General features: G+C 49.3%; 1 protein-coding gene across 1 annotated transcript; it reads right to left on the bottom strand.

The window, feature by feature from the left end:
* Positions 1-115: 115 nt before the first annotated feature.
* KIF22 (kinesin family member 22) lies at positions 116-15,157 on the bottom strand. Its single transcript, XM_047087674.1, has 14 exons — positions 15,093-15,157; positions 7,920-8,115; positions 6,246-6,373; positions 6,001-6,155; positions 5,553-5,762; positions 5,242-5,472; positions 4,758-4,911; positions 4,496-4,631; positions 2,547-2,715; positions 1,859-2,027; positions 1,421-1,488; positions 495-707; positions 330-389; positions 116-245 (listed from the first exon to the last, which is right to left on the bottom strand). The coding sequence occupies exons 1-14, from the start codon at positions 15,148-15,150 to the stop codon at positions 198-200; spliced, it is 1,995 nt and encodes a 664-aa protein (XP_046943630.1). The 5' UTR covers positions 15,151-15,157; the 3' UTR covers positions 116-197.
* Between the last annotated feature and the right edge of the window lie 34 nt (positions 15,158-15,191).

The following is a 15,191-nucleotide window of genomic DNA, read 5'->3' as shown; positions in this document are numbered from 1 at the left end:
TGCTCTTCCCAAAGATGGCGCCGAAAGAGGTTACGCGGCGGAGCTTGTGGCCCATCCCAAGGGCAATTATACCCTTGGCCCCACCCCCGTAGTCCCAAGAATCAGGCTGAAGCACCAGAGTAAAAACTGTATTTACACGACACGCGGTTATACGAGAATTTAAAAAAAAATGGCCAAGTGAGGAAAGGAGCCTGCAGTCAGGAGGTGTCGCAGCGATGACACGCGGCGAGACCCAAGATGTTCGCCTGCAACACAGGAGGGGAGAGCAGCGTTAGAGCTGGGGGCGGGGCACGGGCCAGGGAGAGGAGGGGGCCAGGCCGTGGGCTCACCTTCAGGAATGACTCCATCTGTTTCCCGGATATGCCCTCCACGCGTTCCAGGTCCTCCACCTGGCAGGACAGCAGCGATAGGAAGGGGCAGGGGAGGAGGGGGGGGGGTTGCCGCGCTTCTCCTCTGCCGCCCCCCATTCCAGGCCACCCTCGCGGGGCCGTTACCTGGCTAAAGGGGCCGTGGAGCTCCCTCCAGCCCACGATGAGCTGGGCCTTCTTCTGGCCAATGCGTTGCAGGCTGCGCAGATCCCGGGCTGAGCCTTCGTTCAGCAAATCTAGTATTTTTTGGCGCCCATGGGCCAGTAGCTCTGGGCTGATCTGTAGCTCCCAGCAGTCCTCAGCCTTCTCCTCTGGCTCTGAGGCATCCAGGGACTCCAGCTATGAGGCAGGGGGAGGTGAGTGACAGAAACAGAGTTTGCTATTCAGCCTGTGGCAGCAAACTGCTTTAGACTCCTCTGCCAAGGATAGGAACCTAACAGCAGCTACCTCCCCGCCCTTCCTAGCCTCTCTTTCCTTCAAGTGTTTGTCCAAAAACCCTCCTCCCCGGTCACTCTCTGGGCTGATTCTCATTTTATCTGACTTGTGGAAGAGTGGGGACTGTTGCTGAGGACAAAGCACATAGTAAGCTCTTAAATCTGCCTCATCTCCAAAAATCATCTTTCACTCCTAGGGAGGAACACAGAAGGCACGCGATAAATGATACCCATGCCCCCAACATATCATCTCAGTTTTTAGGTAATTTTTTCGGTGTTGTTTCATTTCTTGAATGCTTAGGTCATGTTTCCCTAAGTGGGCTCTTAAGTTGGTAGAGAGTGGGACTCAGGCTACACAGTGTACCTAGCAAGTAGCTACTGACTGAGGGTGAGAGCCATCAAGAAGAAAGGGAAGTAACAGGTGTTGGACACCCTCTCCGCTAGGTACATACTGTATGTTGTCCTAAATGCCCTATGAGGTGTCTCCATATTCAGAGGATAAATAACTTGTAAATTGCTGGTACGTGTTTTGACTCCATGGCCAGTGCTCTTCTCACTAGAGCTTACTACCCACCCTTTTCCGCTCTAAGTGTAGCCGAAGGCTCCAGCTGCTCTCACCTTTCTCTTCCGGCCTTTCTTCTTCAGGATATGGATCTCAGCATTTGGGGATGCCGCCTGCTCCTGAACTGAAGGCAAGAATTGTGAACCAGAATCATGGCAGAGGCTACTTCTTCTCACCCTCCCTGGTGGCCACTTGGTTCTCCCATTTCTGATTCCTTGGGTCGGTCCCCTCCATCCCAAATCAACCTCTTCTTTTGTTGTTTCCATGTGACCTTTCTTGTATTGGAAAGTAGTCTGTTGTTAGTCTGTATGTTAGTTAACATACTAAATGCCTGAGAACAGAACACTCAAGCTCTGTTTCAGACAGTCCTCACCCCTCCCTGGGGTTGCAACATAGTGGGAGCACACAAATGACATGATGAAAGCTGCTCCAAACACCTCTTCCCTTTCTAAGGTGTGTTATCTGGCCCTCCTGGTCCCCACCGCCACACTTACTCAGTTGCAGGGGCATCACCACAGCCTTTTTGAGGGGCTTAGCTACTGTGACTGTGCGGCGTGCAAGCGGTCGGAGCACTGCAGGAGAGGAGTTTTCTTTATCCTTTGGGTCTACAGCCTCCTGGGCCAAAACCTTGGCTTCCAGTTCTTTTTGCTTCATCTTCAGCCTCTATTGGAAAGGATCAAGGAGACATGTCACCTAGAACCAACGACTTTCAGGCAGCTTGGATGGCAGTGGATTAGGAAAGTGAGTACAGGGCTCTGACGCCCTAGCAGGCAGGGCAAGGACCAAGGAGAGAAGCTACCAGGAGACAACTGGAGCCACTGTAATTAAGGGCTTTCTAATGATCAGGGATGCTCAGAGGTGGAATGGGCCCCTTTGTGAAACACTGAAGGGAAAGACCGTTCGAAAGTCCTAACTTAATTTGAGCTGGTGTTACAAAATGACAGTCTCTTCTATTGTTCCTTTTACCTGGATTTCCACCCCCCTCACCTCCTCACAGCTGATCAATTATTTTCAAAGTCCAGTCACATTAAGGACATTCAAGCAGAAGCTGAAGAACAGGGATTCCCGGTTAGGTAGAAATCGGATGCTGGTCCAGCCTTTCAGTGTCCTTCCCTATTTGAAGATCCTCAGATTGCTTCTCAAGGCCAATAGGAATCCCAGCCCCACCTGCCCAACACTTACCTCAATCTCCAAATCCTTCTCTTCCATGGTCTTCATGAGCACCATCCGCTCTCGCCTCGGGGTGTTCAGCCCATGGGTTCCTTGGCTCCCCTGGGAGCCCAAGAGACGGTCCAAGCTGAGGAGGCGCTCCAGCACGGCTGGGTCCATGCTGCTCAGCTTCTGTAGGGGGCTGAGCAGACAAAGGTTACTCCACACCCACCTCTCCTCTTATCGCCCTCTCCACAGCAGGGTTCCCTTCATTATGCCTTAAATTGGTGTATTCTGTGATTCCAGATTCTGCTATTAAGTTGCTGGGCAACCCTGAGCAAGTCATTCAGACTCTCTGGGTGCAGTGTCTTCATTAAGTGAGTGAGGATCAATCACTACTTGCCCAGGTAACCTCTCAGGGATGCTAGGAGATCCGATGAGAACAAGTATTTAATGAACACTTGAGTTGTAGGTGTTCAGGCTCTAAGACACTCCCTGCCCTATAGGCACTCACAGTCTAATGGGGAAGAAGAGACTGTGATAAGGTGACAGCAAGGGCTGTGTGCTTTTATTGGAGGAGCATGTGGGGAAAGATTCACAAAGGAAGTCATCCTCAGCAGGGCTTTGAAAGTCGCTGCAGACCTCAAATGCCAAGCCTTCTTCCCATGGGCAGTAGGAAAGGCATATTCGAGCTGAGTCCTGACTTAATCTGAGCATAATGCCTAACATTTGTTCCTTCTGCCTGGAAGTTTTCCCCTCACAATTATCATTCAAAAGTCAATCTGATACCACCTTTCCCGTAAAACCCAGCTTGATTGTATATCTTCTTTCCTATACTGTGAACTAGCTCAAGGACAGGGACTGCCCTGTTCTTTGTGTGCAAGTGCCTAGGAAGAGCAGGATCAGAAAATATGGGTGAATACCAGAAGTCATTTCTTCCTTCCTGGCTCTCACAGAAGCAGCTCCTCTTTCCTTACTGCATCCTGTACTACCTACCCTCCATCATATACTGATGTTCTAGTCTTCTTTCCTTTAGAGCCCGAGGTCAAGGTCTGACTAGGTCTGATGTGCCCCATCTCTGAGCTTTGCCTATTCACATGTGCAGGGGTGTACATTTCTGCTGACAAATAGCTTGGGAGAGACAAAACTGACATGGAGTTCTAAGCAAGCAAGCAAGCAAGCACCTGTTGCTATATGCCATCCATCCTCAACTACAGCAGCCTCCCCAGGGCAGAGGATGTACTAATCCTTGACCTCCTCTGGTCACCCCTATTCACTAGTCTTTAGACTTACAGTTTAGAGAGACTGTACTTGGGCTTGGGTAGAAACTGGGCAAAGTAAAAACTGCGGCTGGCTCCCTAGAATTATTAGGGGGGGGCCAGGTGGCCAGACACAGAAAGCTAGGCAAGACCACTAAACAGCAGTGACCTAAGGATTCAAGCATACTGGGCCATGAGCTGGGGCCATCAGAACTAGGGAGACTCGCCATACACACAGAAGGGAGGGACTCAGTGACTCTGGACTGAGGTTAGAAGCAAAGTTAGATAGCAACGGGCTCCTTGTAGGGTCCTGGAGATGCTGGACTCTAACGCACAGACTGAGAGGTCTCAGGGACACATGGCTCTTCATCTCCTCCTTGTCTCTTTGCTTTGCACTTATCCTCTAGGCCTGAAAGACCTGATCTAGATTACTTCTTGAACCAGAAAGAGCTGCCCCCAAATGGGAGGTTTTGCTGACTGCCTAAAGGGATTGGAAAATGGAAAGGGAGGGGCTAGGAACTCAAGGAGGAGGCTTCCTTCAGGCCCCGGGCAGCAGCACCAAGGACAGAGATTGACCTTAGCACTTCAGTGAATTCGGTAGAGTAGGATTTGGGGTGAATTCAATGAGGAACAAGTTCACAGACTAAACCCACTACTGCCCTGCACCCAACCCAGACACAACAGAACAGGGAATATACCCAAGGCCCCTCCCACTCTGCTCACCTGAGTTTCTGAGAGGCAGAGGCTGGAGCTGCTGTGGGCTCAGGACTCCCAATCTCCTCTTCCTCAGGGCCTCGGGCTCTCTTTGCCTCTGATGGGCCTACCAGTTCTTTCTGAGACAGTTTAATGGGTGCCAAGACTAGGAAAGATGTGGGGCGGGGGGGGGGGGGGGGCGGTCAGCCTCTATGCTGATGCTTGGCAGAGTCAGCAAACTCCCCAGCTGTCCAGATCTGGCTTTTCCACTCTTGCCAACCCCAGTCCTCACCACGAAGCTGCAGACTCTCGTTGGTAAAAGGACGATTGATCACCTCCTTGGACCTGGCAGCAAAGTTCAGCGCAGAGACTGTATCTAGGTAGAAACGTCTCTCGGGGGCAATGTTGGCAATGAGGATGCTGTGGGCTGAGCCACCCAGAGAATCCTGAGGGATGGGGATGGGCAGGATAGGCAGATCAGAAACCCCACATTTCCGTTTTTTGTTTTTTTTTTTTTAATGTTTATTTAGAGAGAGAGAGAGTGCAAGCAGGGCAGGGGCAGAGAGAGAGGGAGAGAGAGAATCCCAAGCAGGTTCTGCTGTTGTCAGCAGGGCTCGATCCCAGGAACTGTGAGATCAAGAGCTGGAGGCTCAACCAACTGAGCCACCCAGGCATCCCCCAACGTTTTCATTTCTTGACTGCTGTTCCCCACCCTCCCAGCACACCTAAGAACCTCCTTCTCCAGCCCCTTTTCGCCCTGAGGTGGGTGGCCTGACCTGCAACAGGCGAGTGAGCTTGCTGTCCCGGTAAGGCACACGAGGGAGGCCCTGGTTCAGCGCATCCACCACCTTGCCCAGTACAAACAGGGACGAGTTGATAGCTCCACTTTCCTTCAACCGCAGACCCTTGTTACCCGTACGCCGGTTGTCCTCTGAACCAGCCAAGTCAATCAGGTAGAGTTTACCCTCCCGCTGGCGGAATGGGGCCAGACGTTCCCGCTGATCCACCTGGAGTTAAGAGCAAGGACCCCCAACTTAGTTCAGGTTCTAGGGGCTTCCCGGGTCCTCACCCTGTCGGCGGGCCTCACCTTAACCAGGAGCACAGCATGACTGCGGGAGGAGCGCTGGTTGAGCCGGGTGGCTCCTACAGTCCGGTTTCTACTGGCTGGCAGGAAGTGCCGCTCAAAATCAGCGAAGCTAGTGATGGGCTTCTGTGTGAGGCCCGGAATCAGGATGTTTCCTCGACAATCTTCTCGGATCACCAGGTCTCCTGATGCAGGGTCCAAGAGGTCTAATACCTATCGGAGCAGTGAGAGGTAGGGCGGGTTCTGCAGACACAGGCCACTTACTTCCTGGGCACCAGTCTCCTTTTCTCTGCTGGGCTGTCAGAGTTGTACCATCTGCTACCTCAACCTGTTTTTCCGGGTCTTGCCTCCTTGCTAGAGCAGAGCTTCATGCTTAAGAACTGGATCTTATTCTGACTTTTGTCTCTTCCCTCCCCAACCAGAGTGGGGGCCGGGGTGGGGGGGTGCTCACCTTTTCCTGGTAGATCTCTAAGTAGGACATAGTGACAGAGAGAGCCCATGGCCGGCCCTCGCCGCCCTCCTCCCTTGTGAGCTGTAGGAGGTCCATGAGAGCCCGGGGAATCACTCCAGGTTGCTCTGGGCTGCCCAGCATTGTGTGCGTCTTCCCTGGGGAAAGAGTGGAGATCGCTGTGAGATCTTCCTCCCCACTCTGAAGCCCTTTCTGACCCATGGCTATTCCCTATCTGGCTCCCTCACCTGCCCCTGTGGGCCCATAGGCAAGCACACTGGCATTCTGCCCTTCCAGCAAGTGCCTCAGGATGGGCTGCACTGATCCCGCATAGACGTCCTGCTGAGAGCTCCTTTCTCCATAGAAGGCATCAAACCTGCAGACAGGAAAAATGGAGGGAATTAGTGGAGGGTTCCATTCTCACCCAGACTTACAGGGTAATACTAGCCACGGATTTAAAAGAGTCTCTATCCCTTTTCTTGCATAAAGACCTTAGAAAGCACCCACTGACACCTGTCCTGTTCCTGTCTCTGTACTGGTGTTAGAAATAAAGAGATGAATCTGATGCCCTGATCTTGGGAGTTCTGTAGTCTGGTGGGATAGAAAGATACCCATCCTTTGTTGGGATTCAGGAAACGAAGAGGAGGACACACTAGAAAGAATAAGTGAGTCTGCTTGAGCAAAGAGGATTTTGCCAGAGACAGAGAGGAGAAAGATATTCCACGTATCAAAAAGAGCACACAGGGGTGCCTGGGTGGCTCAGTCAGTCAAGTGTCCAACTCTTGATTTTGGTTTAGGTCATGATCTTCACTGTTCGTGAGATCTCACAGACAGCGAGGGAGCCTGCTTGGGATTCTCTCTCCTCTCTCTGCCCCCTTCCCCGCTCGCGTTTTCTCTGTCAAAATAAATAAACATTAACAAAACTTAAAAAAAAAATAGCACAGAGAAGGCATGGTGTGCGAGAGCAGGGCTTCCTGATCTTTCCCCCCAACACAGTGTATATAGGAAGCAGTATTGGTACACCACGATGGCGCAGAGGATGCTGCTTCTGACTAGGAGAGACTCCACTCACCTGCAGTCTACTCTCTATACTCCGGTAGAGAAGCCGTGGCTGAGGCCACAGCAGAGATTAGTATTTTAAGTGGAGTGTAGCCTGTGTTGGGGGGAATGAGGCTGGTAAGAAATAAGTCCAACTGCCAAGGGCCTAGAATGAGGTTGTCAAACTTTTTCTGTAAAGAGCCGGCTAATAAATATTTTAGGCTTGGTGAGCCATAGGATTCCTTTTGCAGCTATTCACCTCTGTCATTATAGTCAGAAAGCAGCCGTGGACCGTATGCAAATGAACACGTGTGGTTCTGTTCCAATAAAGCTTTTATTACAAAAAAAGACTCCTGGTCAGATTTGACCTGCAGGCCGTAGTTTGCCACCCCCTAGCCTAGAATGACAGGCCGAAAAGTCTCAACTTTCCACCTCCAGTGGGGTTTTAAGGTAGCTGCCCTTGTAAGTTCTGCCCCCAAATCCGGATGGCTTCTGTCACACCCAGCTGCAGCCTGGGCTGGCTGGGCTGGCTGGCTGGTCTATGTTCCTCCCACCCTTCCCACACCTCCCCGATCCTAGCTGGGGCTCCCCTGGTCACCCTTGCTACTCCTTCCCCACTTTGTGCCTATTTCCCCCATGAGACTGTGAATAGTAATATAAATCTGGTTCAGCTGCCAATCTTTCCCCAAGTATCCTACAGAACACTGGTCACAAGTGGGCACCTATGAACATTTCTGAAAGCCCGAACGAAGGTGTGGGGAACAAAGTTGTGCTATGAAAGGTGGAGATTCTAAAAAGGCACGTCTGAGAAACTGTCTGGGCAAGTGATAACGTGAGCTAGGAGAGAGGAGAGGGACAGGAGGGAAGAGTGGCCTGAACCTTACTGGTATTTGAGAGTCTCCTGGTGGTTCCTCCAGTTGGCAATCTCTAGTGAACAGCTGTCCAGGCCCCGCACACAAGGGGTCTCACCTGCTGCAGCTGTCCCATCCACAAATGGTCGCAGCCTCACGGCCACCCTTACCCGAGCTGGAGGTGGGCGCCGGCCAGCCCCCACCTTGCTTAGCCGACAGCGACCAGCTCCTAGAGGAGAGAAGGGAGGTTTTTAGGCATGAAATACGGTGGTAGCACAGAAGTTGCAGGAGCCGGCTTTGCAGAGAGGTAACGGTAGGAGTCTTACAGGAAGAGCTACTTGATAGAGCTGAGCTCTGACGGATGAATAGCAGCTTGCCCAGCATTCCAGGCAGAAGGAATGGCATATGCAAAAGCATGATGGTGTGAAAGCATGGCCCCCTGGAGAACTGGTGAGGCGGGACTCTGTGTTCTGTTAGTGAGGATGAGCACAGAAGGGCAGGATGGAAGACAAAGATGAATCAGATACATGGTCTCAGGAGGAGTACGGTGGGGGTTGGAGGACAGAGATTACCTACATACAGGTCAGGGGTTGCAAACCATATCATGTACTTAGCAAACATTAACAGTAAGCACTGGCTACATGTCAGGTACACTTTAATCTTCACGGTGTCCCGTGGTGTCCCCTCTTAGTGCCATTTTACCAACAAAGAGGCTTATGGAGGTGCAGCAGCTCTTCTGAGCACGTCGGTATTTTACACCTGGGGCCTTGTGGCTGTCGCACCTTGTTTCATAGCCTACATTTTGTCTTTTTGCTCCTCGAAAGAGTAAGCACAGCCTGAAAACAAAACAAAACCCCAGCATCTTAAGTAGACTAGAGACCCACATAACCTTGACAGAGGGGCAGGGAAGATGGACTGGAGGCTAAGGTCGTGGGGACACCATGGGAGGGCCAGGGGCCACAGCTCATTTCGGGGAAGCTCTTTCCACCCTGGCTGTACTGTGGGTGTCCCCAACTTGGCCCAGTTCTTTCCTTGCTCCACAAATAAGTCCAGTGGGGAGTAGATTGCCGTGTTTACACAAGTAACCTGGAAGCTCTTGTTAAAATGCCGATTTCACTTCCGTCCCTGGAATGATGCCTGAGATTCTGCATTTGTAACAAACTGCCAGATGGTGTGGATGCTGCTGGTAGGACATGCTTTGGATTGCCAAGGTGTTGTAGACCAGCATCTTGTAAGGATAAAAAGAGCTGACATTTGCCCCTCCCAAAACCAGTCAATGAACTGCCTGACTCTTCTGTGCTTCTATTTCTCACCTGAGGTTTACAACACACACTTACCTGTACATGTGTGTTACATACACAAAACTGATGGTTTTCTCTTGATGGAGCTTATGTGGGTTTCTTTTGTTACCCAGTTCTGTGATGCTCTAATGTTTGCATTAAAAAAATAAGTAACACTGTGGATGGACACCTTTGTTTGGAAGGGATGAGGTTGAAAGGCAGTCCAGTCCCTTTCTGCCCCAGCTCAGTCTGCAAAAGGCATTAACATGCAATCCTCCTCTGTTGTAAGCTTTCTGTTTAGTTTGCTTCCAATAATTAAATTTAAGTCATTAAAAAAAAGAGAGATTATAAATATTTTTATCAGAAAACACAAGATAAAACTTTTTTTTTTTTTTTATTTTTTTTTTTTTTAAGTTTATTGCCAAATTGGTTTCCATACAACACCCAGTGCTCATCCCAAAAGGTGCCCTCCTCAATACCCATCACCCACCCGCCCCTCCCTCCCACCCCCCATCAACCCTCAGTTTGTTCTCAGTTTTTAACAGTCTCTTATGCTTTGGCTCTCTCCCACTCTAACGTCTTTTTTTTTTTTCTCCCTTCCCCTCCCCCATGGGTTCCTGTTGAGTTTCTCAGGATCCACATAAGAGTGAAACCATATGGTATCTGTCTTTCTCTGTATGGCTTATTTCACTTAGCATCACACTCTCCAGTTCCATCCACGTTGCTACAAAAGGCCATATTTCATTTTTTCTCATTGCCACGTAGTATTCCATTGTGTATATAAACCACAATTTCTTTATCCATTCATCAGTTGATGGACATTTAGGCTCTTTCCATAATTTGGCTATTGTTGAGAGTGCTGCTATGAACATTGGGGTACAAGTGCCCCTATGCATCAGTACTCCTGTATCCCTTGGGTAGATTCCTAGCAGTGCTATTGCTGGGTCATAGGGTAGGTCTATTTTTAATTTTCTGAGGAACCTCCACACTGTTTTCCAGAGCGGCTGCACCAATTTGCATTCCCACCAACAGTGCAAGAGGGTTCCCGTTTCTCCAAGGATAAAACTTTTTTAAAAAAGCCTGTTTTGAGGGGGGCGCCTGGGTGGCTCGTTGTCATCTGACTCTTGATCTCAGCTCAGGCCCTGATCTTAGGGTCATAAGCTCAAGCCCCATGTTGGGCTTTGCACTAGGCAGGAAGCTTACTTAAAAAAAAAAAAAAAAAAAAAGCCTGTTTGGGGTGCCTGGCTAGCTCAGTCAGTAGAGCATGAGACTCTTGATCCTGGGGTGGTGAGTTCGCACCCCACAGTGGGTATAGAGACTACTTAAAAAAAATAAAAATTTAACAACAACAAATAGCCTCCTTATTTTCATGAGGACTGAATGAGCTAAAAAATATCTCATGAGGAGGGTATTTCTCTATTTTATGGTGGAGGATACCACACAGTACCTCACAGCTAACAGCCGAATTCCAACCTGGATCTCTTTGCCTCCAAAAATCTGCTTTCAGTGAGGATGCCATATTGCCTATTGGGAAAGTTCTTGGCATCTCTGACTCTCTCCCTTTCTCTAGTGGTAACAGCTGGTTGTCGGGGCCATAGGCCTCAGAGAAGGCAAGAGGCTGGTATGTGTGACCAACACAGGAACAGCAAGATGAAAAGGTGGGCAGACTACCCTGGCTGAGAATCTTACACATAAGGCATGCCCATAAGCGGATGGCCTACAAAACCTGGGCTTCTGCTCCGTTATCTGACAAACGAAGCCGGTAACACCCCTTCTCATTCCATGGTTTACAAGGCACTTGGGCATCTAGTTTTCGCTCGATCCTCAGGAGTCCTGAAAGTCCGTAACAAGAGAAACCTGCAGATGCACCCATGCAGGTGAGAACACTAAGGTGCAGAGAGGTTCACTGACTTGTCAGAAATGTGTGCAGGGGCTTCTCCTTGCCTATCTTTCCCAGGGTTTGGGGGAGAACAGAGAAAGTTGGCAGATACAGACACATTTAAGGAAGTTTAAGGGGAAGGGGAAGTCTGTGGTGATGTACTTGGGTCAGACAGAGCTGAATTTCAATTCCAGCTCTAACACTTGTTAGCTTGTGACCTTGGGCAAGTGACTTAACATCCAGGTGCTCTGGTTTTCTTTGTTTATACAATGGGGTGGGGTGGGCCTCGGAGAGGCTTAATGAGAATTAAAAGAAGTAACATGTAAAATACCAACACAGTAACCAGCACACAATAAGTAGGTTCGTTATTCAAGGTAAGATGGCCTGGGTTCAAAGCCCAGCTCTGCCACTTACAAGGAAACGGGTACATAATGGTCTATTCCTGTGCCTCAGTTTCCACAATTGTAAAATGGGAATAAATATGTACTCGCTGGGTTGCTAAGGGAATAAATGAGGTAATTCATGTCAAAGTGCTCAGAATGGCATTTGGTACATTGGTAAAAACCTTGGTGTTTTATTTTATATTCATCTTTCATTTTCCAAATGTAGAAACCTCAGTATAGAGAGGTTGGCTAACTTGCCTGTGGTCAACAGCTACCTAGTGACAGAGCTTCAAATGAAGGTCTAACTCTGAAGTTCATTGTATGAGTCCCCAGACCTTCTCAGCTCATCTTTGTATCCCCATGGGCCTGGGAGTCAGAGACAAGTTCCACCCACCCAGTAGCTGTGTGAGCTTGGGAAGCCTTCTTCACTGTTGCAAGCCTGTTTCTCCTTATAAAATAACAGTATCATAAGATTGTGAGAAGTCAAAAAAAGAATGTACATACAATGTTTGGCACAGTGGGTGGCATCAGGGGCTCAGTAAATATTAGTTATTGTTATTATTACACTCTTTTACTTATTTACTCTTGTTACCCACTCCTCCAGGTAGCAATTCACTTCAGCCCTCACCATTCAGCAGGGTCACTAATAACCTCCCTAATGCTAAATCCAGTGGACATGCCTGGTCCTCAACCTATTTGACTTCCCAGTAAGATCGGACACCCTCGATCTGCCTTCCTTTGAAAAATACACTTTCCCCTAGTTTCCATGCCAGAGGGCCAAGGTGAACAGCTCTCTGCTTACTCCTTCTAAGTTTCTGCCAATCTTAAATATTTTTCCAGGCTCCTTCTATCCTTTCTCTAGCCTGAGGTCACTCAACTTTGGCCCTAATATTTTGGGCTACATAATTCTTTGTAGTGAGGCTGTCCTGTGCACTACAGGGTGTTTAGCACATCTATGCTAAACACACATGCCAGTAACATTCTGCACCCCCCCCACCTCCTCTTACACCTCCTCTTGAAGTCGTAAGGTACTTCAAACCCCACCTATCCCAAACTGAACCCTTCCCCATCTCTCTTGCCACCTGGTCCTCCTCCTATGCTCTCTAGTGTAAATGAATGGAACCAACCCCAAAGACGGGAGTCTTCCTTAACTCCGGCTTCTTTCTCACCCTCTACATCAGTTATTCAGTATCTGTCAATTCTGCCTTTTTAGAGGAGTCCACTTCTCTCTACCCCACTGCACAATCTTCGCAAAGGCAACCATCATCTCAACAGTCTCCCACATTGGTCTCCCTTCCTCTAGTTTCACTCCCCTCCAGTCGCTCTCTTCCCACTTCCTCCCTTGCACTATAAGCTCTCAGCCACAATGACCTTCCTACAGTTCCTACAACATGCCCAGTTCTCTCACACCTCTGCACCCTTGCACATGCTATCCTCTCTCCCCGAAGTATCTTCCTTCTCACCACCACTCGCCATGTGACTGAGGTAAATACACCTTACTTCCTCTAAAAAACCCTCTTTTGTAAAATTACTCTCCCATGAAGTTGTGTCCATGGCTCTCTGGCTCCTCCATCCAAGCACTCATGACATCCCACTGTAACTGTAGATGTGTCTCTGTGCTCCATCTGACTGTGAACTCAGTGACAACAAGTCTTACTCTGGTCACCTTTATATCCCCAGTGCCTGGCACAGAGTAGTTCTCAAGGAATATTTGCTGAACAAATTAAGTTTTGGTGAATGAACATAAAGCATTGTCTTGTTTCTTGTTTTCTTCATAAAAATGGCTCCCTGCCATTCCTGTCCCAAAGCTCACAGCCCAAGGGAGAAGAAAAGGAGAGGCACATGTATACAAGTGCTTATAGTACAAGAGTCTATCCCTTTCGTCATAAAAGCAACTTTAAGGGTTGGGCAAGGCTAGCACTTACTTCTTCTAATTTCCTCCCTCTTACAATTCCCCAACTTCATTTGGTTTAACTCCTCTTTTATTGATGAGGAAATTGAGCCAAAGACAGCATCATTGGCCTCTTTATACATCATAAATAAATCACTCGGTGGTCTTTTCATCCAGCTGAGGCCTGATAAACTCCTATCTGACCCTTGAAACCCACTTCAAATATCACTTCTGTTAATTAGGTCCTCCCAGAATATCCAAGGGTTTACTTACTTCAGATTTTACACTCTCTATCGCAGTTTATACATATCTCTCATTGCTTTTCATGATAGCATATATTTATACGATTATCCACTGAAACAGATTATAAACTTGTCTGGGAGAAGGGTCAATATTCATTCAAGCATTTTAACCATATCTACTATGTACCAGGCACAGTGGGTGTCGGAAAAGTGAGGGGAGGGAGGCCGTGCTCCGAAAGCAGGAGTATCATGTGCTTGGGCATAATGGTTAAGAGCAGAGGCCCTAGGGGCGCCTGGGTGGCGCAGTCGGTTAAGCGTCCGACTTCAGCCAGGTCACGATCTCGCGGTCCGTGAGTTCGAGCCCCGCGTCGGGCTCTGGGCTGATGGCTCAGAGCCTGGAGCCTGTTTCCGATTCTGTGTCTCCCTCTCTCTCTGCCCCTCCCCCGTTCATGCTCTGTCTCTCTCTGTCCCAAAAATAAATAAACGTTGAAAAAAAAAATTTTAAAAAAAATAAAAAAAAAAAAAAAAAAAAAAAGAGCAGAGGCCCTAGAGTAGGACTGCCTGAGAATTCAGACCCCAATATTCACTAGTTGTGTTAACTTTGAGCAAGCTATTTAACCCATCTATGCCTCAGTTTCCTCATCTGTAAAACAGGGACAATAACAACCAACCACCTTATCGCATTGTGTAGCAATTAAACGATTCATCACCGCAAAGTGCTTACAACTGTGCCTGGCACCTAGCAAGGGCTCAACATGTGTTTGACATTCTGCTAGACAGCTTTGTTTCTCCATGGGGCCTGACCAACAGCAGGGGACTCAAATCAATTACTATGGCATCTATCATAATCAATGACCAGAATTCAGTGGACAGGAAGAGAGCAGAGACATCTGTAAACAAACACTCACAACATACAAGATTCGTAATGTCCCAACAGCCTTTCCAACCCTAAAATAGCACTGACTTCCACGGCTAGAGCGAAAGGAAACAGTCCCTTATTCCCCCTATTTGTGATCTGGGCACATCTTATACTGTCAACTCACACCCAGCTGCTGTGCCTCGGCCTGCCCTCCAGCGTCTCCCAGGGATCTCCGCTCACCCAAACAGCACGTCATACACAGAACCCTCCCCTCGCAAAATGCGCATCCAGCACCTTTCGTCTGGTCCCTACGGTCAGTGTCAGCCACTCTTCGCTCGCTTACTCACATAATCTCCCGACAGGGGTAACTGTCCCCATTCTACAAAGAAACTGGAAGCTCACAGAGGAAAAGTGCGCTAGGCTCAAACAAAGCTCTATATCGGAACTGGGTGTTTTAACACGGTCAATTGACCCGCACGGAGGGCTGGAAACAAGTGAGAAGGGAAGAGCGAGGTGCGCTGACCAGCTCGAGACTCCCACCTTCCCCTCCCCTCCCCGCCCCCGCGCCATTTCGGCCTCTCCCCGACAACCCGCAGAACCCGGACCAGGCTCCGGCACATTACTCCACCAGGTTCCAGACTTCGGCGTCCTGCCCAGGCCGGGCTCGCGTACCTGAGATCGCCGCCGCCATCTCGCGTCGCCTCAGCTGCGCGGTACCCCCCGCGTCCATTCCGCTCCCTCCGTTGGCCCGCCTCTCCCATTCGAATTTCC

This window comes from Lynx rufus, unplaced genomic scaffold (genome assembly GCF_022079265.1).
Source record: "Lynx rufus isolate CCGP_SWC_20201006 ecotype Redwood Valley unplaced genomic scaffold, mLynRuf1.p SCAF_23, whole genome shotgun sequence".
Taxonomy (NCBI): Eukaryota; Metazoa; Chordata; class Mammalia; order Carnivora; family Felidae; genus Lynx; species Lynx rufus.
The sequence above is the reverse complement of the archived record's forward strand: the minus strand, read 5'-3'. Positions and strand labels throughout refer to the sequence as shown.